Here is a 26057-nt window from a genome sequence, read left to right on the forward strand (position 1 = left end):
CCTACTACTGCACTAGAAAACCAAACACCATATGAAGTATTGTTTGGGAAGAAGCCAACCGTGAAACACTATCGGGTGTTCGGTTGTGTTGGGTTTATGTTAACACTCACTCATTCTCGTAGGAAGTTTGACCCGAAATCAACCAAGTGCATTTTCATTGGCTACTCAGAGGAGTCAAAAGCCTACAGAATGTTGGATCCTACCACTTGGAAAGTCTTCATCAGCCGTGATGTCTCATTCCATGAAGAAGCCATGTATGATTGGCCAGATGTTAACACATCCACTCAAAAACTAGTGTTCCTTGATAATGAGACTGATGACTTGACTTTTCTACATCCATCCAACCACTCAAGTGACTCAACTTCTAGTTCACCGGAGTCATCACTCAATCAAAGCTCAGATGAGACAACACCAGTGAGGTATAGATCCTTGGATGATATTTATACTTCATGCTCTTTTGCTCTAAGTGTCACAGATCCATACACATACAATGAAGCCATGAAAAGCCAAGAATGGAGGGATGCCATGAGTGAAGAAATCAGCTCAATTTTAAAGAACAACACTTGGGAATTGGTTGCACCACCGGAGGGAGTCAAGCCAGTGGGTTTAAAGTGGATTTTCAAATCCAAATATAACCCAGATGGATCACTGAACAAGAGGAAGGCTCGAATAGTTGCCAAAGGTTATTCTCAACTAGAAGGAGTCGATTTCACCGAAGTGTTCTCACCAGTAGCTCGCATGGAGACAATCCGATTGTTTCTTGCCGTTGGAGCTCAACAAAGGTGGCCTGTGTATCAACTAGATATCAAATCGGCATTCCTAAACGGTGAGCTAAAGGAGGAGGTGTTTGTGACTCAACCTGAAGGATATGAAGTCGAAGGAAAGAAAAACTATGTTTATCGTTTGAGGAAGGCTCTCTATGGGCTTCGTCAAGCTCCGAGAGCCTGGTATTCCAAAATAGATGAGTTCTTCTTGCAGTTGGGCTTTGTGCGCAGTGAGAATGAACCAACTCTCTACAAAAAAATGAAAGGAACTAGTGATGTTCTACTCCTGTGCATGTACGTAGACGACATTATCTACATGAGCTCTTCAGGTGAGATGTTAGCTGAATTCAAAAGTGCAATGCTGAGCACATTTGAAATGTCGGACCTTGGGTTACTTAATTATTTCCTTGGCTTAGAAGTCAAACAGCAAAAGGGGTCCATTTTCATCTCACAGAGAAGATATGCTGAAGGGTTGTTGAAGAAATATGGAATGCTTCATTGCAAGTCCATCTCTAACCCTATGAACACTAACGAGAAGTTGCGTCGAGATGATGGCTCAGGAGTTGTGTCCAGGTTCATGCAAAGCCCTACTATGCACCATCTAGGAGCGGTGAAGCGTATATTTCACTATGTCTCTGGAACGATGGGACATGGTTTGCTATATGAGTGTGTGAGTAACCCCAAGCTCACTGGCTTCACAGATAGTGATTGGAGTGGTTCGTCGGATGATCGAAAAGAGCACAACCGGATGGGTATTTACTATGGGTTCAGCGGTCATTTTCTCGGGTGCTCAAAGAAGCAAGACATCATAGCATTGTCAAGCACCGAAGCCGAGTACGTCTCAGCCCACCTCCGCAGACTTGTCAAGGAGTATGGATGCGTCGGGTTCTCGGAGATATGAATCAAGCTCAAATAAGTCCAACCGTGATATATTGTGATAATCGTTCTGCCATTTCAATTGCTAAAAATCCAATCTTGCACGGAAGGACCAAACACATTGAAACAAGGTTCCATTTCATCCGTGGACTTGTGAACGACGGTTTAATTGAGTTGATCCATTGTCGAACAGAAGAACAAGCAGCTGATGTGTTTACAAAACCACTATCAACCCAAAAGCACGAGTACTTCAGGGGAGTGCTTGGTGTGAGGAGTTTCTGAGTATAAGGGGCATGTTAGAGAATACTCAGAAACTTTTTATCAGAAGTCTCGAGGAGAAGATTGCTCAGGAGTCTCAAGGTTTTGGCTCAAATATTGAGCTTTGGTGCAAGCTGTTCACGTGCATGGAGTTGTATGAAATTGTGTGCTCTGATTGGACATGGGAAGCTAGTTGTTTCCTAGTGCATTATGTTATCCTAGCTAGCATTTGCTTTTTTACTTTTTAGTTGTATGCGTTGTCATCTTCTGGTTGGGAGTGTGTTCTTTTGCTTTTTGCTTTTTCTCTTCTTATATGTAATGGTAGTGGAGTAAGAAAGGTCAACAAAGTTATTTTCATCTTGTTGAAGTTTGTTTCCTGGTTATCATCTTCTAAGAGCTGTGAGTGTAAACAAGTGTGAGGTTTGAGTGTCTGAATTTTATCAAATACAACCTTTGTTTCCTCTCAGTTCTCTCCTGTAATTCTTTGTTGTTGTTCGCCTATTCTTTTGCACATCTAGTGGATGGTTGTACTCTCTTTATTTTTATAATGCATGTGGTTTATCTATTTTTTTCAAAAAAAATAGGAATACAGCAGCCATCTTCGTCATCTCCTCTAGTACCAATCTACAAAATAGTGCATTTATGCTACTCCTCTGCCCGTGATTTTTTCCCATTTTAGGTTTTCCACGTTAAACCTTGGTGTCTTTTCTACTCATTTTCTATTTCAGGATACCTTACTAGTCTGTTTTTATTATCAATGTATTCATATCAATTTACATTGTGTTAATAATGCATGCATGCATAATTGTGCATATATGTACGGCTGATTTTTCCCTTTAAATGTATGAGCTGAACATGAGCTGAGGATTATGATCAAATGGTGTTTATCTAGTCAAATTGCTCATTTTATTATGAAACAGAGTGATAATACAATACAGAAGGTACAAATTGCATTATTTGTTCAGCTTCATGCGACCCAAGAAGCCCTTTCCATCCAGTTTAGATGCAAAGAAGAGTTTCATATAGCTCTCATAGTCCAGACTCTTGTAGAGTGGCTCATCCTCCAAAACAAGCTCTGAATGTGGTCCAATTGTGGCATTAGTGTTTGGACCATGAAATGCTGCAATAGAGAAGCGTTCTTTCTCTGTGTTTGTGACTGCCCTGTGCTCAATGCTCTTGTATTTACCATTGCTCAATATCTAAGGGGGAGAAACACACAATTTACTTCTTTTACAGTATTTGTATGGTTTGTGTACCTGTATATATTGAAGCAATGAATTAATTACCTCCAAGACATCTCCAATATTAGCAACAAAAGCACCAGGTAGAGGCTTGACAGGGAACCATTTATCATTTCTCCTGATTTGCAGCCCTGGAACATCATTCACTTGAAGAACAAGAGTTAAAAAAGAAGCATCAGAGTGAGGAGAGAAGCCCAACACCTTCTTATCCGCAGGACATGGAGGGTAGCAGTTTATCCTCACAGATTGATCTCCATTCTCTAACATTCCTGCCATCTCTGCAGGATCAAGTCCTAAGTTTTTAGCCATAAATTCAAGAAGACGATTTGACAATTTCTTCACCTCCATAGAATACTCATCCAAGGCATCCCTGAGAATTGATTTTTAAACCAATAATACACATATCAATATTTGTTTAATAAAGATTACAACCAGAAGAATAGAAAAAGAAAAACCTGAAAGTAGATGGTTTTTGTAGGCCATAATCCAATTTTTCTCAAATGAAGAGGCGAAGTATAAAAGTAGAGAATGTCAGCCCAGTCTAACTTCTGTTCCTCAGACATAACAAACAACTGACCATAACCATCAAGTTGGCCAGGAGGCTGCTTGAACAGCATCTTCTCATCTAATGGAAGCTTGAAGAACTCTTCAATCACTAACATCATCTTCTGAATCACCTCCTTTGGAACACCATGGTTTATCAACTGCATGTTTGATGAAATGCCAAACTTAAAAAAAAAAAAAAGAAAGTAAAAATGGTGGCTTGGATTCATTGTAAAGTTTTGCCAACCTGAAAGAAGCCCCAGTTTTGACAAGCGAGGTGGAGCTTGGAGGACTCGGCGTCGGAGAGATCGTGATCGAGTAGTTTGTAGAAATCGATGACTGGGATTTCATCCTCTGCGGCGCAGGAGATGATGACGGGCTCGGATTCGGCTTCAGGTCGGATGTATCTTGTAGGGATGTGATTTGAGGTAGTTAGAGATGCGGCCAGGGCCTGAACGCTGTCCACTGGCAGAGATCCCATCAACCTCTCCGACGCTTTACCATTGTTCCCGGCGGTCATGTCTACGGCGATGCTTTTGCCCGTGAATTGTTAGGTTTAGGACCTGATTGGAGTACTGTGTTTATTTGGAGCTTATTATTAAAGAAATATATTAGAGCTTTAGATAAATGCATGGTTCCAAAATTCAATACAGGGAAATTGTGCCCAGGTCGAATTATTTATTTATTTTGTGGACAAAAGCCACAAACTCCAGTCAAAGGAATTGCATATATAATAATATCTACAATCTTGTGTAATGATCTTATCTGGACAAAAGCCACAAACTCCAGTCAAAGGAATTGCATATATAATAATATCTACAATCTTGTGTAATGATCTTATCAAGTCCAAACCTCAATCATAGGATCATAGTTTAATTTTAAAATCTCCACTCAAACACAAACTGCAAGTTTTTGATAAAAGTGGATAAACCACTGATTTATTCGATAGGAAAAAGTCGAAAAGCAGACAATGTACAGTCAAGCGAAAAGGAAGAGGAAAGCAACGGAGAAAAGAAAAAGGGAAGGAAGAACACCAGCAGTAAATGATGCTGAACGAAACGAAAAGCAAAACAATGTAAAAGAACACAAACAAAGATCCACAACTGTGAGTCGAGGCAGAAGCTCACCAAGAGGCGACAGAGGTCAACTCAGCCGGACCCAGAGGAATCAAACTGCAAGTTTTAGAATTGCATAGTTCAGAACATTTATTTTTTTTTTTATTTTTTATTTTTTTTGGCCATTAACACATTTCTAGCAATTTTAAGATTTCTTATGCTACTCCCTGTTTAGTTCTATTAAGTATAATAATAATAGTATTTCAGTTGACTAAACGGAGTTCTAGCCGATGTGGATAAAGAGCTAATTATTTTTTGATAAAAAAAGAGCTAATTATTCAGTTATAAATAAAATATGTGGATAAGTAGTATATGCAAATGGATAACGAAGAGCTATTTATTGATAAAGATGGATCTTTTTAGCTTAGAAATGTTGCTATAGTTCCAAAAAGACAATGGAGTTAGAAATTTTAGCACCATTGGACGGAATTTGAACCACCATAACAATAAATTAGGAGCTCAATGGAAACATGCTAAATCTTAACTTCGGTTTTGGAAGCACACTTGCTACAAGAAAACACATTAACCAAGGTTCCAATTGCATCCATCAAAAACTAAAAGAACTTTTAATAGAACAGTATCAAGAGCATATTTGAAGCACCTGACCACCAAAAATCAAAATTAGCACAAAACCAATCCGAAGAAGTAATATCCAGCCAACTGCAAGAAATTAATAATCCAGTAAACCTTGGTTCAGGAAAACAGCCAATAAGCTAGCAGTGTATGTAGAAAGGCATTACATTCGGAGTAAGTAACAAACTCAAATCAATGACCCAACCCAAAGAAAACAGCAAATAAAATATGTGAAAGAAAAGCACAAACATCTCAAGAAAATGTCTCCAAACATTAGAAATCAATTCACACTATTATACATTTGGATGTTAATACCCCAGTTATCCCACTGTCTTTAGTTTCAGCTCTGCAGGTAAGGAAGGGTATTTTAGATAAGTACGTTCATGGCTGCTGTGATTAAGAAACGTTGTGTATAAATCTTTTTCTCAACGAGTACAGCCACACAGTGGTTGCTAATGATATGTATGGGATTGCTAATGCTACTTTTTTTACATTCACTCGCTCACTCTCTTGTGATTGTATAGTATAGTTTTGAAGTTCATCTTTAGTCTATTTTTTTTTTTTTTCGGTGCCAAAAATAATGTAGGTTATTCTGCTTCTTCGTCTTTCCATCACAACCGTCCACTTTTACAGCGTGTGTATCATGTCGTGGAAATCTTGCATGGGTCACATCTCTCTCTCTTTCTCACACACAGCCCACTTCTCAATTGACCAGTCAATCCATTTCTGGCCACTGCAGCAGCAGATGGGGATTTAGAATCTCTGTTAAGTAACTTAAGTCAGAAAACAGTAAACCTTCATGATTTTTTAACAATGCTTTGCAAGGATAACTTTTTATTGAACAATTATCTCTCATTCCTTCTACTGCTTATAGTGATATCACTCTGCTGGCTATTATTATTATTATTATTGATCGTTCAAACCCTAAGAGAGCGTTGGATACCATGCATGATTCAGCAAGTCTATCTTGAACTTCAAAACAAATCAAGTGTCCAAGTAGTCCCTCATAGATGATAAGGCAACAGAAATGCATGTTTATCAAAGAAAACGCAGAACCCAATCCCAGTAAAACAAGTTTGTACCAAGCTGGGAATCATCTGTACAAGGACAAATGATATTATGATAGGTAAAAGGGGCCATCACCGAAATAGGATCCCTTACTACTCTGTTTTTATTATCAATTGAATTCAAATCAATTTACTGAACGGTGTTAATAATGCATGTATAATTGCGCATATATGTACTGCTGATTTTTCCCTTAATTTTTTGAGCTGAACACGCGCTGAAGATTATGATCTAATGGTGGTCATATAGTCAAATTGCACGCGTATTTTATTCTAAAACAGAGCGATAATAGAATACATAAGGTGCAAGTTGAATTATTTGTTCAGTTTCAAGCGACCCAAGAAGCTCTTTCCATCTAGTTTAGATGTGAGGTAGAGTTTCATATAACTCTCAAAGTCCATACTCTTGTAGAGTGGCTCACCCTGTAAAACAAGCTCTGGATGGGGTCCCACTGTGCCATTTCTCTCTGGACCATGAAATACTGCAATAGAGAAGCGTTCTTTCTGTGTGTTTGTGACTGCCCTGTGCTCAATGCTCTTGTATTTTCCATTGCTAATTATCTACCAAAAAAAAACAAATAATTTACTTCTTTTACAATATTACTATGGGTCTTGTGCGTGCATATATTTGAAAGAGAATCAAAGAATTCATTACCTCCAAGGCATCTCCAACATTAGCAACAAAAGCACCAGGAAGAGGCTTGACAGGGAGCCACTTATCATTTCTCTTGATTTGCAGCCCAGGAACATCATTCACTTGAAGAACAAGAGTTAAAATAGAAGCATCAGAGTGAGGGGACAAGCCCAACACCTTGTTATCCTCAGGACAGGGAGGGTAGCAGTTTATCCTCACAGATTGAGATCCGTTCTCTAAATTTGCTGTTATCTCTGGAGGATCAACTCCTAAGTTTGTAGCCATAAGTCCAAGAAGACAATTCGCCAATCTCTTCACCTCCATGGAATACTCATCCAAAGCATCCCTAAAGAATTAAATATTTGTTTAATTAAGATTAGGATAAAAAAAGAAAACAGAGCAAATAATAATAATAATAATAATAATAACAACAGTCTATATTCGTTTTTGTTTGTTGAATAAAATTGTGGTTTATATATTTATTTAAATAATAATAATAATAATAATAATAATAATAATAATAATAAAAAGAAGAAAAAAAAACCTGAAACTAGATGGATTTGTAGGCCATAGTCCAATTTTTCTCAAATGAAGAGGCCAGGTACGATAGACGAGAATGTCAGCCCAGTCTAACTTCTGTTCCTCAGAGATAACAAACAACTGGCCATAACCATCAACTTGGCCAGGACGCTGCTTAACTAGCATCTTCTCATCTGATGGAAGCTTGAAGAACTCTTCAATCACAAACATCATCTTCTGAATCACCTCCTCGGAAACACCATGGTTTATCAACTGCATTTGATGAAATGGTAAACTTTTTGTAAAAAAATTTGAAAGTAAAAAAATGGTTGCTTGGATTCATTGTGAAGAGTTGGGACCTGAAAGAAGCCCCAGTTTTGACAAGCCAGGTGGAGCTTGGAGGACTCGGCCTTGGAGAGTTCATGGTCTAGTAGTTTGTGGAAATCGATGACTGGGACGTCTTCCTCAGCGTCACCGGGGATGATGACCGGCTCGGATTCGGCTTCGGGTCGGATGTATCTTGTAGGGATGTGATCTGAGGTAGTGAGAGATGAGGCCAGGACCTGCACGCTGTCCACCGGCAGAGATCGGATCAAATTTGGCGACTCTTTGCCGATAATCCTGGAGGGCATGTTGTTCTGATCCATAAAGGTCTATCCGACGTTGTTTGGTTTAGAACTTGATTGGAGTACTACTATGTTTAGTTAGAGAGCTCATCCTCCAAATATATTGGTATTTGGAGACTGGCTCAATGATTCCCAAAGTTAAGATAGCGCAATTGAGGCAAAAGTCCAAGGATGGACGTCAGCATTTACCAATCCCACCAATTACCGTTCACAAAATCGTGCACAAAAGTCTGAGATTTCTAGATTACTAAAAGCCATATTCATGAAAGTTGAATTAAAGAGCCAATGAAATTTCAAGGCCTAATATATATATATATATATATATATATATAATAAAATGAATAAATCCCAATTTACAAAGCCTAATAATATCTGTAACATAATATTAAAAAAATGGAGGAGTTTAAAAAAAATAATGGTGTTGCATTCTTCTTAATTTGTTTTTCTTTATCTGTTTGTTAGTGTTGACTGTTGTTGTTTTTCACCTTCTCTTGTGATTTATTTATTTTTATCAAAAATAAAAAAATAAAAATAATGACTACCAGATTGATTATATAAGCTCAAAAAACTTGCTTTTATGAATGACTTAGGCGTTCTTGATGTGGCGAATGAGAGTAAATCTCTTAGTTATGAGAAACATCTAAAAGTACAATCACTCTTGCAGGAGCTTATTAAATAAAAATAATTAATTTAAATAATTAAGGCTCTCTCAGAGAGACACAGAAATGAGAGAGAGAGAGAGAGAGAGAGAGAGAGAGAGAGAGAGAGAAGAAGAAGAAGAAGAAGAGTGAGAAAGAGAAAGGGAGAAGGTGGAGAACAATGGAGGTTACTGAGCTTCTTCCTCCTTCCATCATAACCGTCCACGTTTACTGCATGAGCATCATGTTGTGGAATCTTGGAATGAGATGATGGACCATATCTCTCTCTAACTTCAGTGCTCCATTGACCACTCAATCCAGTTAAAGCCACTACAGGCTACAGGAGCTGATGAGATTTTGGAAGCTCTGTTTGGTCAGAAAACAATAAACATTCATGATTTTTTTTCACAACTTTGCTCTGCACAGGTAACTTTTTATCAAAATGTTATGTTTTATGCCTTCTACTGATTATTATTATTATCATTATTATTATTATTATTAAAGAGACCTTTGGATGCCATGCATGATTGGCCAAGACCAAACCTTCAAAACAAATCAAGTGTCCAGGTAGTCCTTCATAGCTGATAAGACAACAGAAATGCATGTTTACAGAAGAAAATGAAGAACCCAATCCCATTAAAACAAGTTTGTACCAAGCTGGGAAACATCCGTAGAAAGACGAATGGAACAATGAACAATGAACAATGAACCATGAACAATGAACATGAGTAGAGGAGCACTCATAACTCACAAGTGCTAATAAGAGCGGAACAATGAAGTGGAGCTTGCTGGGTGATCTGTGGAGCGGCGATCCCGGTGGGCGGACAGTGAGCAAAGAGGACAGCGAAGTGGCAGAGAAGGTTGGAAGGGGGAAGGCTTCAGACGGCGATGGGGCAGATACGGCTGGGTTGTCGTATACCCAGGTTGTCAGCTCGTCCTCATCGGAGGGGCGTTCTTCAACCTTGAAGAGGGGGACCTCCCATAATATGGATCGAAATGTGAAGTTGGGTGCTAAGCGACCTAGGTCCCTGCTTGACGGAGCGTGCGGCATTTGTTTCCGAACTTCCCACTCTACGGCGGAGTGCCGGCACCGAGTTGTGTGCCTTAGATGTTCGGGGTGGGTCATGTTGCTGCACGGTGCCCAGTGGAAGATAGGAGAACCCCAAGAAGGAGAAGAATTCATGTGAGGTCTAAACTAGTGGGTAGTAGGGTTGCGGACTTGGAGAGGACGGAGGTGAGGCTTTCGGAGGAGGTGTTGCCTCTTCGAGAGGTGTAGGCTGGAGGATCGTTCTCTGCTGGGTCGTCTCGACCTACTGTTTGCCGAGCATCTCTCTCTATCTCCCTCTCGCCGGTAAGCTTTGACTTGAGGGAGGAGCTCGCCAAGTTTGTTGTTCTCTCCTTGGTAAGTGGGTATGTCAACGAGGGGAGTGTGCTGGAGGTTATCCCTTCAGTCCTCACGGTCGAGATGGCTGGTCCTATTGTGCTGTTGAATGAGACGTCCTTCCTCATTCCTTTTGAGAATTGGAATGAAGTGAGGGAAGTGGTCAAGCTTGGGACGTTCGACATTATGACAAAAGATGGTAAGTGCACTGTTGACTTGGCTCACTAGATGGCGGAGGTTGGGGCGCTTGGTCGTGGCGATGGAGATGGACAGTGGATGACGATCTGGAACCTCCCCCCCATGGTTGGTGCTGGAGCGTCATTGAATGAGTGATGAGACCTATGCGGAACCTGATTACCCTATCTAAGCTGTCAAAGACACATAAGAGGTTCGTGACGGTGGTGGTGCGTCGTCGTCGGGGGATGGTGTTGCCATTTGGACTAGACTTCTCGTTTGGTATGAGAAGGTATCAAGTGTTGATCACGGAGGAACGTTGGTCCTCTCCGACGTTCGATCGAGCAGCTGGGAGCTATGTCCTACCAGAAGTTACTGAAGAGGACGAGAGCCAGCTAGCGGTGCAACGATTCACACATTCGGTAACTAGGGCTAAGAAAGGCAAATAGCCAGAGGTCTCAGATCCGAAGAAACAGACAGCAGGGGCCGTGAGGGAACAGGAAGTGGCTAGTAAAAGCTCGATGGAGTTGCGAGGCAGAAGCATGACACGGCCAGAGAGTGGTGGCGGTGTCATCATTCTTCAGAGATGCGAGATGGAGCCTGGGGTGAAAGGAAGGTTATTACGTCCCAACCTCCGTTGTTTGAGCGTAGCTCCCACAGAGAGGTTCACAGCATCCTGCAAGGCGGTTACCGCCGGTTGAGCAAAGCTCCCGCGGTGGTTCGTCGCGGGGAGGACCCCGTCAATTGACGAACCAGGCTCGACCGGAGGTCCATGCAGGCAGTCGAGATCACAGGGAGGGGCTCAGACATCCAAGAGGATTTGACTGGAAGACAGTGACAAGATGAAGATGCATGGCTTGATGGATCGATGTGTCGAACGATGGCGGGTCCGCACTCCTGCGTCGCATGTCGCAGATCAGGTTGATACACGTGGAACGTCAGGAGGGGTCGAGGTTGTTGCGAATGTGGAGGCTATAGGGTCCAAGGTTATCGGGCCCGGGATTGATGCAGTGGCGCCAAGAGTGATGGTGGACCAAGATCAGATTAAGTTGTCTGGGTGAATCAACATGGTCTTGGCCAGATTGACTCGCGGGACAAGTTGGGGATTGGTGGTGGACCATCTTTTGGGCTTGAGATGGTTCCAGTTGGGCCACCAGGTAAGCTTGAGAAGATCCCTGTTGTAGATGGGCTGGGCCAGAAATTGGGCTTCGGTCAAGATGGGCTTGAGATGGACCCTGTAGCTAATGTGGTGGGCCAGAAACTAGGAATGGGTCAGGATGGTTTGCAGGCCGATGAAGAGAATAGGTTTAAGGATCCAGTAATGTGTGAGGTGAACTTTGTGCTTAATACCTCTCATACATGCAGCGGGCCTAAGGTGGGCCGGGAGGTGGGCTTGGGTTCTCAGGTGGATCAACATATATTTGGGTTGCCTGGTGTTATTGATGTGCCATCACATGTGGACTCACATTCTGCAGATAAATTGTCTTCGGATCTGGAGGGTGACTCGGATGAGTCGGCTTCAAAATTTGAGAGAAATTTTCGGGAACTAATGCTGGGGTTTCAGAGTAGCAGCCAATCGGGGCATCGTGATCGTCCTATGGGCTCTAGGAGAAGTGAAAGACAGAAGAAACCAACGTCAAGATTTAATGAAGAGGTAGGGTTTATTCCTGAACGGCCAAGATCTACAAAGAAGAAAATCCTTCAAGAAGGGTCTTCAAAAGGTATTATTTCCAAACCTCTTCTTCTTTGAGATTGGTCTAATGCTCAACTATCTAGCTATTGTAATGCATGTGGTATTGATTTTACCGAGTCGGCTAGTGTTTGTCTAAATAGTCTGTGTACGTTAGAATTAGCACGATCTACCCAGGTGCTAGAACAGGCGGAGACCTCTCCTGAGCTAGGTCCGCGTTTCGGATCAATGTTCATGAATAATATCTCTCGGAACGTGAAGAGTCTGGGGAGACCCACAAAAAGATTTCTTGTTAAAGATTTCCTTAGTCTCTACTTTGCTGAGGTGCGTTTTTTGCAAGAGTCCAAATTAGATTCGATTTTGTAAGTTATGTGAAGGGAGATTGGAGGCTCTAAACTGGATCAATTTAAGTGGGATCTCCAACTTTGTAAACCACATGCGGTAATCAGTTTAAGTGGGATCTCCAACTTTGTAAACCATCTGGGAACCATAATCTCCAAGAGATTCGCGCTGCTAATCAGTTTAAGTGGGATCTCCAACTTTGTAAACCACATGCGGTAGGAAGGAGATACTTTTGGACAAATAGACAGGCGGACCTGCTAATCAGTTTAAGTGGGATCTCCAACTTTGTGAACCACATGCGGTAGGAAGGAGATACTCTTGGACAAATGGGCAGGCTATCGGCTCGGTTCCCACATATGTTGCAAAAAAGCCTCCCTCGATTGGGATCTGATCATGTCGCTATTCGGCTCAAAGTGGGGGGACATTGTTCTATTCCGAGGTCATTCAGGTTTGAGCTAGTTTGGTATACGGCAGAGGGCTTCGGGGATCTGGTTCAACAGTGGTGGGGTAAGATGGCGCCTGTGGGCTGTGGGGCTTTTGTGATATCCAAAAAGCTGGCTGGGCTTAGAGAACGTCTACGGCTGTGGGCTAAGGATAGCTTTAGGTTAATCAAACTCAAAAGTTAAATTTGTTATAAGAGGTGGAGAGCTTGGGCATTCTTAAGGAATCTAGGTGGCTTCTGCTTAACAAACTAGCGCATGAGCAACATCTTTTGCAATCGTTGGCGATTATTCGTAAGCAAGAAGAGAATATGTCGGAATGAAATGTCGGAATCTAATTCCTAGAATTAGTCAAGATGGGAGGCTGATTTCGGATCCAAAAGGAATTGGGAGAATCTTTGTGTCTCACTTCCAACAGGAATTCTGCAGTAAGCGGTCTTCGCGCTTCAAAGTAGATCTTCCCAATCTCCTAGCTTACAAAACCCAAGTGGAGTTGGCTGATTTGGAGCATCCCTTTACAAGGGAAGAGATCAAAGATGCGGTCTTCAGTTTAGGGGGGACAAAGCTCCAGGACCGGACGGGTTCCCGATACACTTCTTTAAACATTCGTGGGAGACAATCAAGGAGGATATCTTCAAGCTATATAAGGATTTCTATTTTGGTAGGGCTAATTTGGAGAAGATTAACTGGGTTAACATTGCGCTCATCCCTAAGCTGGCGTCCCCCGAAGGCTCGGGGAATTATAGACCTATCAGCCTTATCAATTCATCCCTTATAATTATCTCGAAGATTTTAGCTTCACGGCTGAGCAAGGTTATGGATGAGCTGGTGGATAATGCCCAACTTGCCTTCCTAAAGGGTAGATGTATTCTGGATAATGTGGCTACGGCGGAGGAACTGATCATTAGTATGAACAAGAGAAAGCTGCGTGGGTATATCTTGAAAGTTGATTTTGCGAAGGCTTTTGATCTTGTGGATTGGGAGTTCTTGTTGGATCTTCTCAAAGCGAGGGGATTCGGGGCGAAGTGGCTAGCTTAGATCGAGACTATCCTTGCATCCACTAAAACTAACGTGCTGGTCAATGGGTCGCCAAATGGATATATTCGGTACCAAAGAGCATTGCGTCAGGGGGATCCGTTATCTCCGTTGTTGTTCGTTTTGGTTACGGATGTGCTTAGTACGATGTTCAATCATGCGCTGGAAGCAAAGGTTCTTGTGGATGTGCCGTTGGGTCCCTTTAAAAATAGATGCAACCTCCACTATGCGGATGACCTGCTTATTTTGACCTCAGGAGAGCTGGAGGATCTCAGAATTGTCAAACTTATTCTTTACCTCTTTGAAGGGTTGTCGGGCCTACAAGCTAATTTCTCTAAGACATGTTTGTACTCTGTCAAGTCAGGAGTTTTACCGGATGAGGCAGCGGCCTTAACTCTGAACTGTACAACTGGGTTTCTCCTGGTAACATACTTGGACATACCAATATCTGGTGGTAGGCCACACAAGCAAGATTAGGAGGGCCTTATCGTAAAGGTGAGATAGCATCTGTCCTCCTGGAAATGCAGCCATCTATCTATTGGAGGTCGGCATACATTGGTGGTCAACTCTGTTCTTTCCGCAATTCCAATATACTGGATGTCTATTTTCAGATTGCCTACTTTGGTCATCAAAGCGATTGATCGGATTAGAAGGACTTTTTGTGGTCGGGACCGGAAATTGACAAACCGGGTTGTAGATTAGTGAGTCGGAAGATCCTTTGCCACGCTCGGGAGCAAAGTGGTTGGGGGATTTTGGATTTGCATAATTTTAATCAGGCGTTGCTAGGGAAATGGTGGTGGAAGTTCTTAAACAATCACAATTGGGGAGGGACTGAGGTGATCCAATTTAATTATGGAGATGCGAGGTGGAATTTATTTCCTGGCCTTCGAGAGAGGGTGTCGTTCTTTTGGAGAGATGTCTTAAGTGTGCTCCCTTCTTTAAGATGTTGCATTACTAGTGAGATCTACTCGGGCACTGAGACCTTTTTCTGGAAAGACAGATGGCTCAATGATAGGGCTCTTATGAACATTTGGCCAGCTCTTTTTAGTAAAGGTAGGCAGCATGATGCGACATTCAATAAGCTGGGCCATCTGCTTGAGGAGCATCCTTTTTGGCAAGAGGAGGATATTGTGCAAATCTACGAAAGGTGGAGGGCTCAAGGGCAGGATGAGAAAGATAAAAAAAAAGATGGTCCATCATTGGTAATGGTGTGTTCTCGGTGAAATCTCTCTACAATTGCTTAAATGATGGGGGTTTGAGGTGCGAAATAGTGAGGTTCTTTTGGAAAAGTAAATGTCCCAAAAAGATCAACATTTTTAATTGGTTGGTTTGGAAGAATAAAATTTTATCGCTAGAGAACCTAGAGATCAGGCGTTGTAACAATCTTCCAACTGCTACGTGTGTGATGTGTCACGCGGATGTCAAATCTGTTGTCCATTTGTTCCTCAAGTGCCCGTTTGCTAGAGAGGTGTGGAGCTACTTCTGCAGGATGCTGCTTCTACTTCAACCTCCAAGCTCGATTAGCTGTTTATGGGTTGATTGGAGATGCTCTGTGAGGCCGGTCCTTAGGCTCGCGGTGGATTTAGTGATCAAGGCGTTAGTTTGGAATATTTGGCTTGCGCGCAATGATAGAATTTTTAATGCTAAAATTATGCCTACACATTGTATTGTCCTAAGTATTAATCGTATGCTTCTGTCATAGTTCGATACTCTTGCAGATAACGTCAAGATAAAAATGGAAGACACCATGGCTATTGTCAGGCACAACCTCGAGTCCCTTGATTCAAGGAGCTAGTTAACAGGGATGACACTTCTGCTGAGGAGGCACCCGTCAATCACTTGGGGTAGTCCTTTTCTTGTGATTTGGTTCGAAGGATGATCCTCATCCTCTAGTGGTTTGTTTTGCTCGTTCTTGTATCACTTCTGGTGGTGGGAGCGGTTTGTTGTTTCTGTGTCAGTGTCCAGTATGTTTTCTTTTTAGTTAATTGAAGTAGTTTATCCACCTTTTCAAAAAAAAAAACAACGAATGATAGGCAAAAGGGCAAAATGGTGATCACGGAATTAGGATGCCTTACTACTCTGTTTTTATTATCAGTTGAATTCATATCAGTTTACTTCATGGTGTTAATAATGCATTTATAATTGTGTGTGTATATATATTTGTGCTGCTGATTTCTCCCTGTAATTATATGAGATGAACACAAGCTGAAGATTATGATCTAATGGTGAATATATAGTCAAATTACGTGCGCATTTTATTCTAAAACAGAGCGATAATGAAATACATAAGGTACAAGTCACATTATTTGTTCAGTTTCATGCGACCCAGGAAGCTCTTCCCATCCAATTTAGATGCGAAGTAAAGTTTCATGTAGCTCTCATAATCTACACTCTTGTAGAGTGGCTCACCCTTCAAAACAAGCTCTGGATGTGGTCCAATTGTGGCATCAGTGTTTGGACCATGAAATGCTGCAATGGAGAAGCGTTCTTTCTCTGTGTTTGTGACTGCCCTGTGCTCGATGCTCTTGTACTTTCCATTGCTCAATATCTACGGCACAATATATATATATACAGATAAGTAACTTCTCTTTCAAAGTATATGGTTTGTGTGGGTGTATACATTAGAATGAGAATGAATGAATAAAGTACCTCCAAGGCATCTCCAATATTAGCAACAAAAGCACCAGGAAGAGGCTTGACAGCGAACCACTTATCATTTCTCCTGATTTGTAGCCCTGGAACATCATTCACTTGAAGAACAAGAGTTAAAAAAGAAGCATCAGAGTGAGGGGACAAGCCCAACACCTTCTTATCCTCAGGACATGGAGGGTAGCAGTTTATCCTCACACGTTGAGCTCCATTCTCTAACATTGTTGCCATCTCTGCAGCATCTAGTCCCAAGTTTTTAGCCATAAATCCAAGAAGACAATTCGCCAATTTCTTCACCTCCATAGAATACTTATCCAAGGCATCCCTGAGAATTGATTTTAAAAAAAAACAATGAAAAATCATATCAATATTTTTTTAAAGTTGGATAAACAACATAGATTAAAAAAAAAAGGTATAATACCCTAGTTGGTCCCTGTACTTTTTTCTCTCTTCCCTTTTGGTCCCTCTACTCAGAAATGCTCCCGACTAGTCCCTCTACTTTTAAAAATGTGCCCACTTAGTTAAAAATGCTCCCAACCAGTCCCTCTACTTTTAGAAATGTGCCCACTTAGTCCCTCTAAGTGGGCACATTTTTAAAAGTAGAAGAACTCGTTGGGAGCATTTTTAACTAAGTGGGCACATTTTCAAAAGTAGAGGAACTAGTCGGGAGCATTTCTGAGTAGAGAGACCAAAAGGGAAGAGAGAGAAAAATACAGGGATTATTTTGGTGATTATACCAAAAAGAAAAGTACAACAATACAGAGAAGACCAAAACAACACCAGGTGTGGGAACATACAAAGCAAAACATATCGAGAGACAATTCAAAAAGAAAAGCTAATAGTGATGCCTTAAATACAAAAAAAAATACAAAAAGGTAACCCCTGTTGCATTCAAATCAATATGTCGGAGTTCATATAACACAAACTCAGTTTGATGGTTATAATACTATTTATAGGTTGTCCACTTTTAATAATAAATATAAACTTATAATTATTTAAATACTATTAACAAACTTGTGGTTAACCACTTCTAAAAAAAATTATTTAAAAATTAACTTTAGTTAAAATAAAATTATAATGAGTATAGTTATTGCTTTGAATTTGAATAGAATTATAATAAGAATGAGGGAAATATACCAAATTTTTTTCAATACCAAACGAATTGAGAAAGAATATTTTAGTACTTATCTATAAAAATTAGGGGGATATTCAGTGTTGTAATAGTTTTCACGGAAGTAAAATCATGAGTTATACTAAGTTTTGGGAAAGAATAATTGAGCAAAAGCTAAGATGTGAAACTAGTGTTTATTTAAATCAGTTTGGTTTTATGCCTAAAAGGTTAATTTTAGAAGTAATATTTATTTCAAGACAATTGATGGGGAAATATAAAGATAGAAAGATTTGCACATGATTTTTATTGATCTAGATAAGACATACCATAAAATTCTTATAAAGGTCCTTTGATGGGTTCTATAAAGGGCAGCGTTCGGTATATAGATCTTATAAAAAATCTGTGTAATAACTCAGCTCTAACATTAATTTCAAAATTGTAGGGGAGTGTCTGGAGAGTTTCCTATTAATATAGGTCTATGTCAAGGCTCAACATTGAGCCATTACATGTTTGCTTTAGTTATTGATGAATTGACCAAGTATATTCAAGATTAGATCCCTTAGCATATACTTCTCACTAATGACGTAGTTTAGTTGGTAAAAGTTTAGAATTTTCTAACTTAAACTAAAGATATGGAGAAATACTTTAGGCACTTAAGTAAAAATAAAATATTTGAAATGTAATTTTAGTAATAAAGCAAGTAAAAATGCGATATGAGTTAAGTTGGATGATATTGAGATCGGTAGAAAAGAAAGTTTTCGGTATTTAAAACGGTGGGGAAATTATAGAAAATGTCGCAAATCAAATTAAGGCAAGTTGAGTAGAATGGAGGGGTGCTTCTAGAGTTTTATGTAATCAAAGATTACCTCTTATATAGAATGATAAGTTGTATAAAATGGTTGTTGGTCTAGTTATGACATGCATAAAAAGTTGGGCAATTAAGAAACAACATGCTCAAAAGATGAGCGTGTGGATGGGATAAGAATCTTGGGCTGAACATTAAGCGCTACTAGAAAGGATCAATCAAAAAAAAAAAAAAATTTATTCAAAATAGATTGAAAGTAGCACCTATCACTAATAAGTTAAGAGAGAATTGATTAAAATAATTGGGCATGTTGTTAGACGAACCATAGATGCTCTCATAAGAAAGACAGAAGCTCTACTTTTCAATTGAAAAGGAAAAGGTGGACTGAAAAAATATTTGGTAAAATATGTACGTAATGATATGACATAGCTTAATTTATCTGGTCTCTAACTTTTTTAAAAAAAAAATTAAAGCACTATAGAAGGGAGGATTTATATAGCTGACCTCATGTAGCTGGAACTAATAATTTGTTGTTATTGTAGTCTATTACTCTATATAAAACTTCTCCCATGCTTTTTTTTATCAATATATTAGTATTTAATTAATAAAATTATTTGCAGACATTCCATCTTTTATTTTTTTCCTTCAAAAACAATATCGGTTTAATTAACACTATAACAAAAAGAAAAAGAAAAAAAAAAAGAACAGAATAGAATAGAATAGAAAACCTGAAGGTAGATGGATTTGTAGGCCATAATCCAATTTTTCTCACATGAAGAGGCAAAGTATAAAAGAAGAGCATGTCAGCCCAGTCTAACTTCTGTTCCTCAGAGAAAATAAACATCTGGCCATAACCTTCAACTTGGCCAGGAGGTTGCTTGAACAGCATCTTCTCATCTAATGGAAGCTTGAAGAACTCTTCAATCACTAACATCATCCTCTGAATCACCTCCTCTGGAACATCATGGTTTATCAACTGCATGTTAATTTGATGAAATGTCAAACTTCAGTAAAACTGGTTGCTTGGATTCATTGTTAAGAGTTGGGACCTGAAAGAAGCCCCAGTTTTGACAAGCGAGGTGGAGCTTGGAGGACTCAGCCTCGGAGAGTTCGGCGTCAAGTAGTTTGTGGAAATCGATGACTGGGATGTCATCCTCGGTATCGCCGGGGGTGATGACGGACTCGGATTCTGCTTCGGGTCGGATGTATCTTGTAGGGATGTGATCTGAGTCAGAGAGAGTTGAGGCCAGGGCCTGCACGTTGTCCACCGGAAGAGTTCCGATCAACCTTGCCGACACTTTGCCATTGTCCGAGGAGGCCATGTCAGACTGCAGCGCCTTGTCTAGTGCATGTGCTGACCTAAAAGGACACTAGTGTTTGGTTTTGTTGAATTTAAGAGGACGGTGTTGGATTGGAAGATTGGAACTTGATTGGTGGGTGGGTGGGTGTTAAAAGCTTTATCAGAATGTGCACATAATTACCACAATAATTTTTTTTAGAAAAGATTTACCAACAGTTTATTAAAAACGCACCATAAAAGACGGAAAGAGGCTCACATGGATACATAATAAGGCTACTATATATAAGAGGAGTATGTCATTTGTCTAAGGCTGCACTGATACAGTGCAGATTGGTCCTCGACCCAAATATTTTATATTTATTATAAAAAATAATAAAATTTCTTTCAAGACCCAGTTCCAAACCCAAATGAGAACCAAATGAGATCCTAGCGGCTTTTTTTTTTCTTCAATTGTACACAATGGGGACTCCACTCTTTTTTGGCTTGATAAATGGGTGGAGAATCGTACGCCAATGTTACTTTGGCCAGAGCAGTTCATCCTCTCCAATCGCCCCTTTGATATAGTTCAAAATCTGGCTCATTTATTACAATCTCCTTGGTTCGTAGACGGGACTCACTCTACAATTGGGCTCTTAAGTAGCAGTGTCCCAAACACACATGGTTTGAGAGATAGCAAAAAGTGGAGTCTTACGGCAAATGGAAGATACACAGTCAAATCGTTCTACGGTTTTCTTAGACACAGGGGGGGTCATGTGTAAGACCACCAATTTGATTTGGAAGAGTCCTTGTCCAAAAAAAATGTGTGTTTAGTTGGCTAGCTTAGGACAATAGTATCCTCACTCTAGATAAGCTGGCAGCACGAGGATGTAACAGACTCCCCACTGCGACATGTGTTATGTGTAACGCAGGCATTGAAACTGTTGATCACTTATTCTTTTCCTGCCCATTTGCCACGTTTATCTGGAATTCTCTCATTCCAATTTTTCGATTACCGTCACCTCCACAGTAAGTTCATGCTCTTTGGGGATCTTGGAGGCCCAAACTCTCTTCTCATGTGAGAGATGCGGGGGACCCTCATTATCCGTGCTTTTAATGTGGAACATTTTGGCTAGAAAAGAAATGCTCGCATTTTTTTAGGGATACATACTCTGCATGTAAATCTGTATTATGCAAATGTATTCATATGTTTCTACTTTGGTTGAATGCAGTACCAGATAAAAAGAAGCCAAGATTGGAGGATTCAGCTGTGTCTGCTAAACGCAGCCTGGACTTCCTGAATGACCAGACCAAGATCCGTGAAGAAGACAAAAGTCGAGTAGTCGATGATTTTTTTGACCCTAACCTTTGGGTGGGTTAGGGGTCTTATTATGTTATTTTTGTTTCGACCTTGTTATCTTGTACTTTGTTTTTGCTCCACTTCTAGTGGATGTTGTTTGGACTTATTTTCAGTTAATGCATGTGGTTTATCCACTTTTTCAAAAAAAAAAAAAATAGGTAAGTTTAAAAAAAAATTACACATTTAGGTAAAACGGTAATTAGATTACCGTTTTATATGGATTTAATTGGAAAACGGTCAGTGTAAAAACATTGAAAACGGTAAGCATATTACCGTTTTCTATTTAAATACATAAAAAAACGGTACTGAGGTTACCGTTTTACCCAGTATTTTCAGACTCGGACCGAACCAGGCGGTAGGACCGGGTTGACCCGGACCCAGCCTTAAAACCGGTCCGGTTCAATATATAAAACCGGATTTTAATAAAACCAGGGTTGAACCGGCAACCCGGGCGATCGGACCGGTGACCCAGTGACCAGGCTGAGTCATCAACCCGGGTTTGCACCAATTTTTTTTTAATTCTTATTTTATTTTATAATATATTAATGTTTGGGGGTTATAATGTAAAATTATAAAACTAAGGAAGGGAGAGACCAAGGGAATATTTTTATTTTAATGTTTTTATGAATTTTTTAGTTGTGTATTTCCTTGTGAATATTTTTATACTTCTCAATTAATTTTATATTAGTTTATTCTTATGTTATTTGGTGTATTTCACATTTTTAATGTAGTGTATTTCAATATTTATTTATATAAAATACTGGCTTAAATTTTTAAAAATCATGTTTTTATTTTTTTTATTTTTTATTCTTCAATATTTAGTTTTTTAATTATATATAACTAAAAATTATATTATTTTTAATAAAAATTATTGACCCCGGTTGAACCCCTCGACCCCTGACCCTACCCTTCTCCGGGTCGATGCCCGGTTTGTGTCTGAAAACACTTTTACCTAAATATGTAATTTTTTAAAATTTACCTATTTCAATAATTAAATAAAAAATTTGCAATATTTTTTTTAAAAAAAAGCCAATCCTAGCACCCAAATATATAAAAACTCTTCTGTCAAGACCAGATACTAGCCCCAAATTATTTTTCTGTTTTTTTTTCATATCAAAAGTAGATAAACCACTATTTTATTGAAAAGAACCAACTCAAACAAGCATAAAACAAACACACAAAAAACAAAGTATAGAAGCTCTCACTAGGGGTGAGGCAAAAAATAACCAGGAAAGCAAGAGGAAAAGCACAAATAAAATAAAACAACAAAGTTTTTTTTCTATGATTTGTTCCATAGTTTCTTTTTGCTTGTGTCTCTCATATTTTTTATTGTTGTTTTATTAGTCTTCTACTTTGGTTAATTTTTTTGTTAAATCACTCAACTTTATCGAAATATCAGTTTGCTCACCGAATTTTGGTTTGTTTCAAAGTGCTCACTAAAGTCACTAATCATTTCACAAACAAGTCACTCGGTGGATTAACATTGTCATTAGCTGACGTGGCGGCCCGAAAAAACCCAATCAGCAAGCCTCCACGCCGCCTAACGACAATGTTAATCCACCGAGTGACTTGTTTCGTAAACGATCAGTGACTTTTAGTGAAAGACTTTGAAAACAAAACCAAAATTCAGGGAAAGAAACCGATATTTCGATAAAGTTGAGTGATTTATCAAAAAAATTAACCCTTCTACTTTCAATTTTATTGTATTTTTTTAATGCATGTGATTTATATATTTTTTATTTTTAAAAAAAATTATTTTATTAGAGAGCCAACAACTAGTGGTTAAACTTTTGTAAAACCACCATGGATATGAATCTAAATTAATGTGCATTGATTTACAGATAAATTGGAGAACTATGTGAACAGTAATAACAATATAATGGAGGAGAGATTTTTGACACTAAGCGACAAGAACCCCTATTTAAGGTTAATAGTTTGGGACATGCACATCTGCAAACTCAGCAATATTATGAATATTACGCAAAGACCCGGTATCAATAGACCAAGAGGCCGTTGGTGAAGGAGAGATTTCTGCAATCAATTCTAGCTTTGCTTTTATTATCATTGTCATCTTTAATACAAACCACAAAAGAAAGCTTGTTATGTCATTTAATTTAATGCAATGTGGTCCAAATGTGCGGATTTGAAAGATATTGTAAAAAATAGGGTTTATTCAATAGCCAAACCAAAACATGCTCTTGTTATAGTTATAATTGTATATGTGAGCTTTGAACCATTTTAGTCAAACATGTAATATAGTAAAACTCACAATATTTTGAAGATAAGGGATTCAAGTTCGAGGTCCAATTTACAGAGATAGGGGCATCATTATATAAGATGAAAAAGAGATGGTAAATTTCAGGTATCTTATTCTGATGACAAATTATTACCATGACATCAAAAGGGGATGTATGCATCATCATATACCAAACATGCAAATTGCGAATTACAAAGAATCCTTCATTTTTCTCGGCTAGTGAAAACATAGGACAACCAGAAGAAGAACAGAGAATCAGCACAGTTGAAACTTGAAGCCACTCCATTAGTCCCTCCAATTATAGGCACAACTTGGGTTGTAGCAAATGAAGAACACAGACACAGCATCTTCACCTTTGCCAACTTCCAGTAATGAACAATGAAGAACGAAGACTATTTAGGGTACTTGATTCCTTTGAATTTAATTAAATTAGACAAGTAAAAACTGAAAATTAGAAAAGGTGCATTATGGTCAATATCAAGAAAGAGATAAGATTTTAATGCAAGTGATTTATTCATAAAAAAAAAAACAATAAAACTACAAAACGGGGAAAAGAATGCCCAAACCAGAGAAACAAAATACATCATGGAATAAGAGTTTTGGAATTGTGTAACATCTTAAAAGCATCTATCAATGTCTTGTGTGTGTGTTTTTATATATATATATATATATAATAATAGGCGATAAGCACTCTTTTTTATGAACATAAAAATTACTGAACAGTCAACCATTGGATAGCCCAATGGTATGACATCAAAGTGTAAGGGGGAGATCATGGGTTCAAATCTCTCCCCCAACAATATTGTTTCCTGTATTGTTCATACACTGTTCACCCGGGATTCCTATACTATTCTCATACTGTACATATACTGTACATCCGGGTTCTAGTACTGTTTAGTACTGTTTATATTAATAAAAAAAGGGCGTTTGTCGTCTATTATTCAAAAAAAAAATTACTGAACAGTACTGGAGCCTGGATGTACAGTTTATGTACAGTATAATAATAATAATATAAGAATCACGGGTAAACAATATATGAACAGTACGGAGAATAGTACTGCCAGGAAGGATTTGAACCAATGACCTTCCTCTTTACACTTTAGTGTCATACCATTGGGCTATCCAATGGTTGACTATCAATGTCTTGTATTTATTCATCTTTCCAAAAAAAAATTGAAAGATAAAACTACATAACAATTGGGGAGAAGAATGCCAAAACCACCTTCTATTTTTATGCCCGATAGTCATGCATATTTCGAGTTTTTTCCCCCCACACTTTCAAACTCCCATCTCCACCGACCTCCCTACAAGAGTTGTTGGGATGGTGGGCATATCCAGCTGTCATCTTCTAGGAGAGGTGCTGGAGGGGTTATTATTAGAGCAATAACTTGAAATCTTCGATCGGAAAGGAATACACATATTTCATGATAAATATTTTATAGTTTCTTTTGTGATTACCAAAATAATTTATATGTTTATGTCATAGATTGCAACAGCACCAGAAGCTAAGAAAGCTAGGTTGAAAAGGTTTGTTACCACTACCAAGCATTGCATGGAGTTCTTTGGCCAGCACGCAACACTCGGCAATGCGTGATCAGTATATTAGAGTGTGGGCTCAATAATTTGCTCACAACCTTACCCCGGCTTAGTTAGGGGTTTCTCTATCCAATCCTTGTCTTGGTTTTTAGTTATGGTCTCTTTTTCCTTTCGGTTTTTGTATTGTTGTTGTACTTTGTCAATTTCCACTGCTAGTGGGCCACATTGTTGTTACTCTCTTCCTCTTAATGCAAATTGTGGTTCATCTGGGTTTTTTTTCTTTTTTTAATGCCAAAACTCGAGAAACAAATTACATTATGGAAAAAGAGCTTTGGAATCGTGTAATATCTTAAAAGCATCAATTAATGTCTTGTAATTAATCATAGAGTTAGGGAAGCATGACCATTTCAAAATATAGATTGATGGATAAACCACATGCATTAAGATAAAAGGAAGTACAAACAACTGACATAAAACACAGACACTCCCTAGCCCCAAGGGGCTGGGAAAAAGAGAGAAACAGAAACAAAAGAACACGATACCACCAGGGGTGATCACAACAACAAGAGCAAAACAAGCCAAACAACCAGACAACCCAGAGGAGACCTCTAGGGACATACCAGACTAACAAAACCTAATCCGCGCCAGAAGTCTGGAAGGTCTCAGGGGGGACGTCCGTTGTCGGGTCCGTCGAGGAGAGAAACTCAAGGCTACGCTTGATCTTCGAAAGAGGCTCCTCCAATCTTGCTTTCTTTGACTCTAGAACTGTAGAAAACCACAGAAGAAGCATATGCTCAATTTTGGATTATAATTATACTTGAAGATATGAGCATTTCTTTCAATCCAAATGTTCTAAGTGATTGCGCGAGCAATCAAATCCCAGAGGAAAATGAGTGGCTTCTTGAGAGAATTCCTCCAAGGGCCCCACAAATCCTACAGAGTCTTAGGAGCCCTCCTAAGATCCAAGAGATGGCGGAAGAAATCCCAAATATGTGAAACCGCCGGGCACAGAATAAGGAGGTGATCAACCGACTCAACATCAGCATGACAGAATACACATGTTATTGAGTGGAAGTGATTACAACTACGTTTTGCAAGATTTTCCAGAGTTAAGATTTTATTATCACGAGCTAACCAGTTAAACAGGTTA

The 26057-nt window shown here is 39.2% G+C and overlaps 3 protein-coding genes across 3 annotated transcripts; all 3 read right to left on the minus strand.

Annotated features, from left to right (window-relative positions):
* Positions 1-2851: 2851 nt before the first annotated feature.
* Positions 2852-3487, minus strand: LOC120258040 (codeine O-demethylase-like). The gene is made up of 2 exons (XM_039265380.1): positions 3185-3487; positions 2852-3097 (listed from the first exon to the last, which is right to left on the minus strand). Exons 1-2 carry the CDS (start codon positions 3485-3487, stop codon positions 2852-2854), a joined length of 549 nt encoding a protein of 182 aa, XP_039121314.1.
* On the minus strand, positions 3374-8300 carry LOC120258041 (S-norcoclaurine synthase 1-like). The gene is made up of 9 exons (XM_039265381.1): positions 7947-8300; positions 7613-7860; positions 7090-7414; positions 6753-6995; positions 6394-6467; positions 6064-6132; positions 3930-4233; positions 3595-3843; positions 3374-3509 (listed from the first exon to the last, which is right to left on the minus strand). Exons 1-9 carry the CDS (start codon positions 8232-8234, stop codon positions 3495-3497), a joined length of 1815 nt encoding a protein of 604 aa, XP_039121315.1. The 5' UTR covers positions 8235-8300; the 3' UTR covers positions 3374-3494.
* A 7845-nt stretch (positions 8301-16145) lies between these two features.
* Positions 16146-19860, minus strand: LOC120258854 (S-norcoclaurine synthase 1-like). Its single transcript, XM_039266303.1, has 4 exons — positions 19528-19860; positions 19207-19454; positions 16563-16887; positions 16146-16461 (listed from the first exon to the last, which is right to left on the minus strand). Exons 1-4 carry the CDS (start codon positions 19798-19800, stop codon positions 16216-16218), a joined length of 1092 nt encoding a protein of 363 aa, XP_039122237.1. The 5' UTR covers positions 19801-19860; the 3' UTR covers positions 16146-16215.
* Positions 19861-26057: the final 6197 nt, after the last annotated feature.

Source organism: Dioscorea cayenensis, chromosome 4 (genome assembly GCF_009730915.1).
Source record: "Dioscorea cayenensis subsp. rotundata cultivar TDr96_F1 chromosome 4, TDr96_F1_v2_PseudoChromosome.rev07_lg8_w22 25.fasta, whole genome shotgun sequence".
In the NCBI taxonomy this organism is placed as follows: domain Eukaryota; kingdom Viridiplantae; phylum Streptophyta; class Magnoliopsida; order Dioscoreales; family Dioscoreaceae; genus Dioscorea; species Dioscorea cayenensis.

Bases quoted from the DNA above. Each gene is read 5' to 3' on its own strand.
- LOC120258041 (XM_039265381.1), bottom strand. From the start codon at position 8,234: ATGGATCAGAACAACATGCCCTCCAGGATTATCGGCAAAGAGTCGCCA. The intron at 6,996-7,089 runs GTAATGAATTCT...TTTTTTTGGTAG, and splicing joins ATGTTGGAGATGCCTTGGAG to ATAATTAGCAATGGAAAATA. The intron at 4,234-6,063 runs GTGTGTGAGAAA...GTCCTAAACCTA, and splicing joins GGTCAATTGAGAAGTGGGCT to ACAATTCACGGGCAAAAGCA.
- LOC120258854 (XM_039266303.1), bottom strand. From the start codon at position 19,800: ATGGCCTCCTCGGACAATGGCAAAGTGTCGGCAAGGTTGATCGGAACT. The intron at 19,455-19,527 runs GTCCCAACTCTT...ATTAACATGCAG, and splicing joins AAAACTGGGGCTTCTTTCAG to TTGATAAACCATGATGTTCC. The intron at 16,888-19,206 runs GTTTTCTATTCT...ATCAATTCTCAG, and splicing joins ACAAATCCATCTACCTTCAG to GGATGCCTTGGATAAGTATT.
- LOC120258040 (XM_039265380.1), bottom strand. From the start codon at position 3,487: ATGGAGGTGAAGAAATTGTCAAATCGTCTTCTTGAATTTATGGCTAAA. The intron at 3,098-3,184 runs GTAATTAATTCA...TCTCCCCCTTAG, and splicing joins ATATTGGAGATGTCTTGGAG to ATATTGAGCAATGGTAAATA.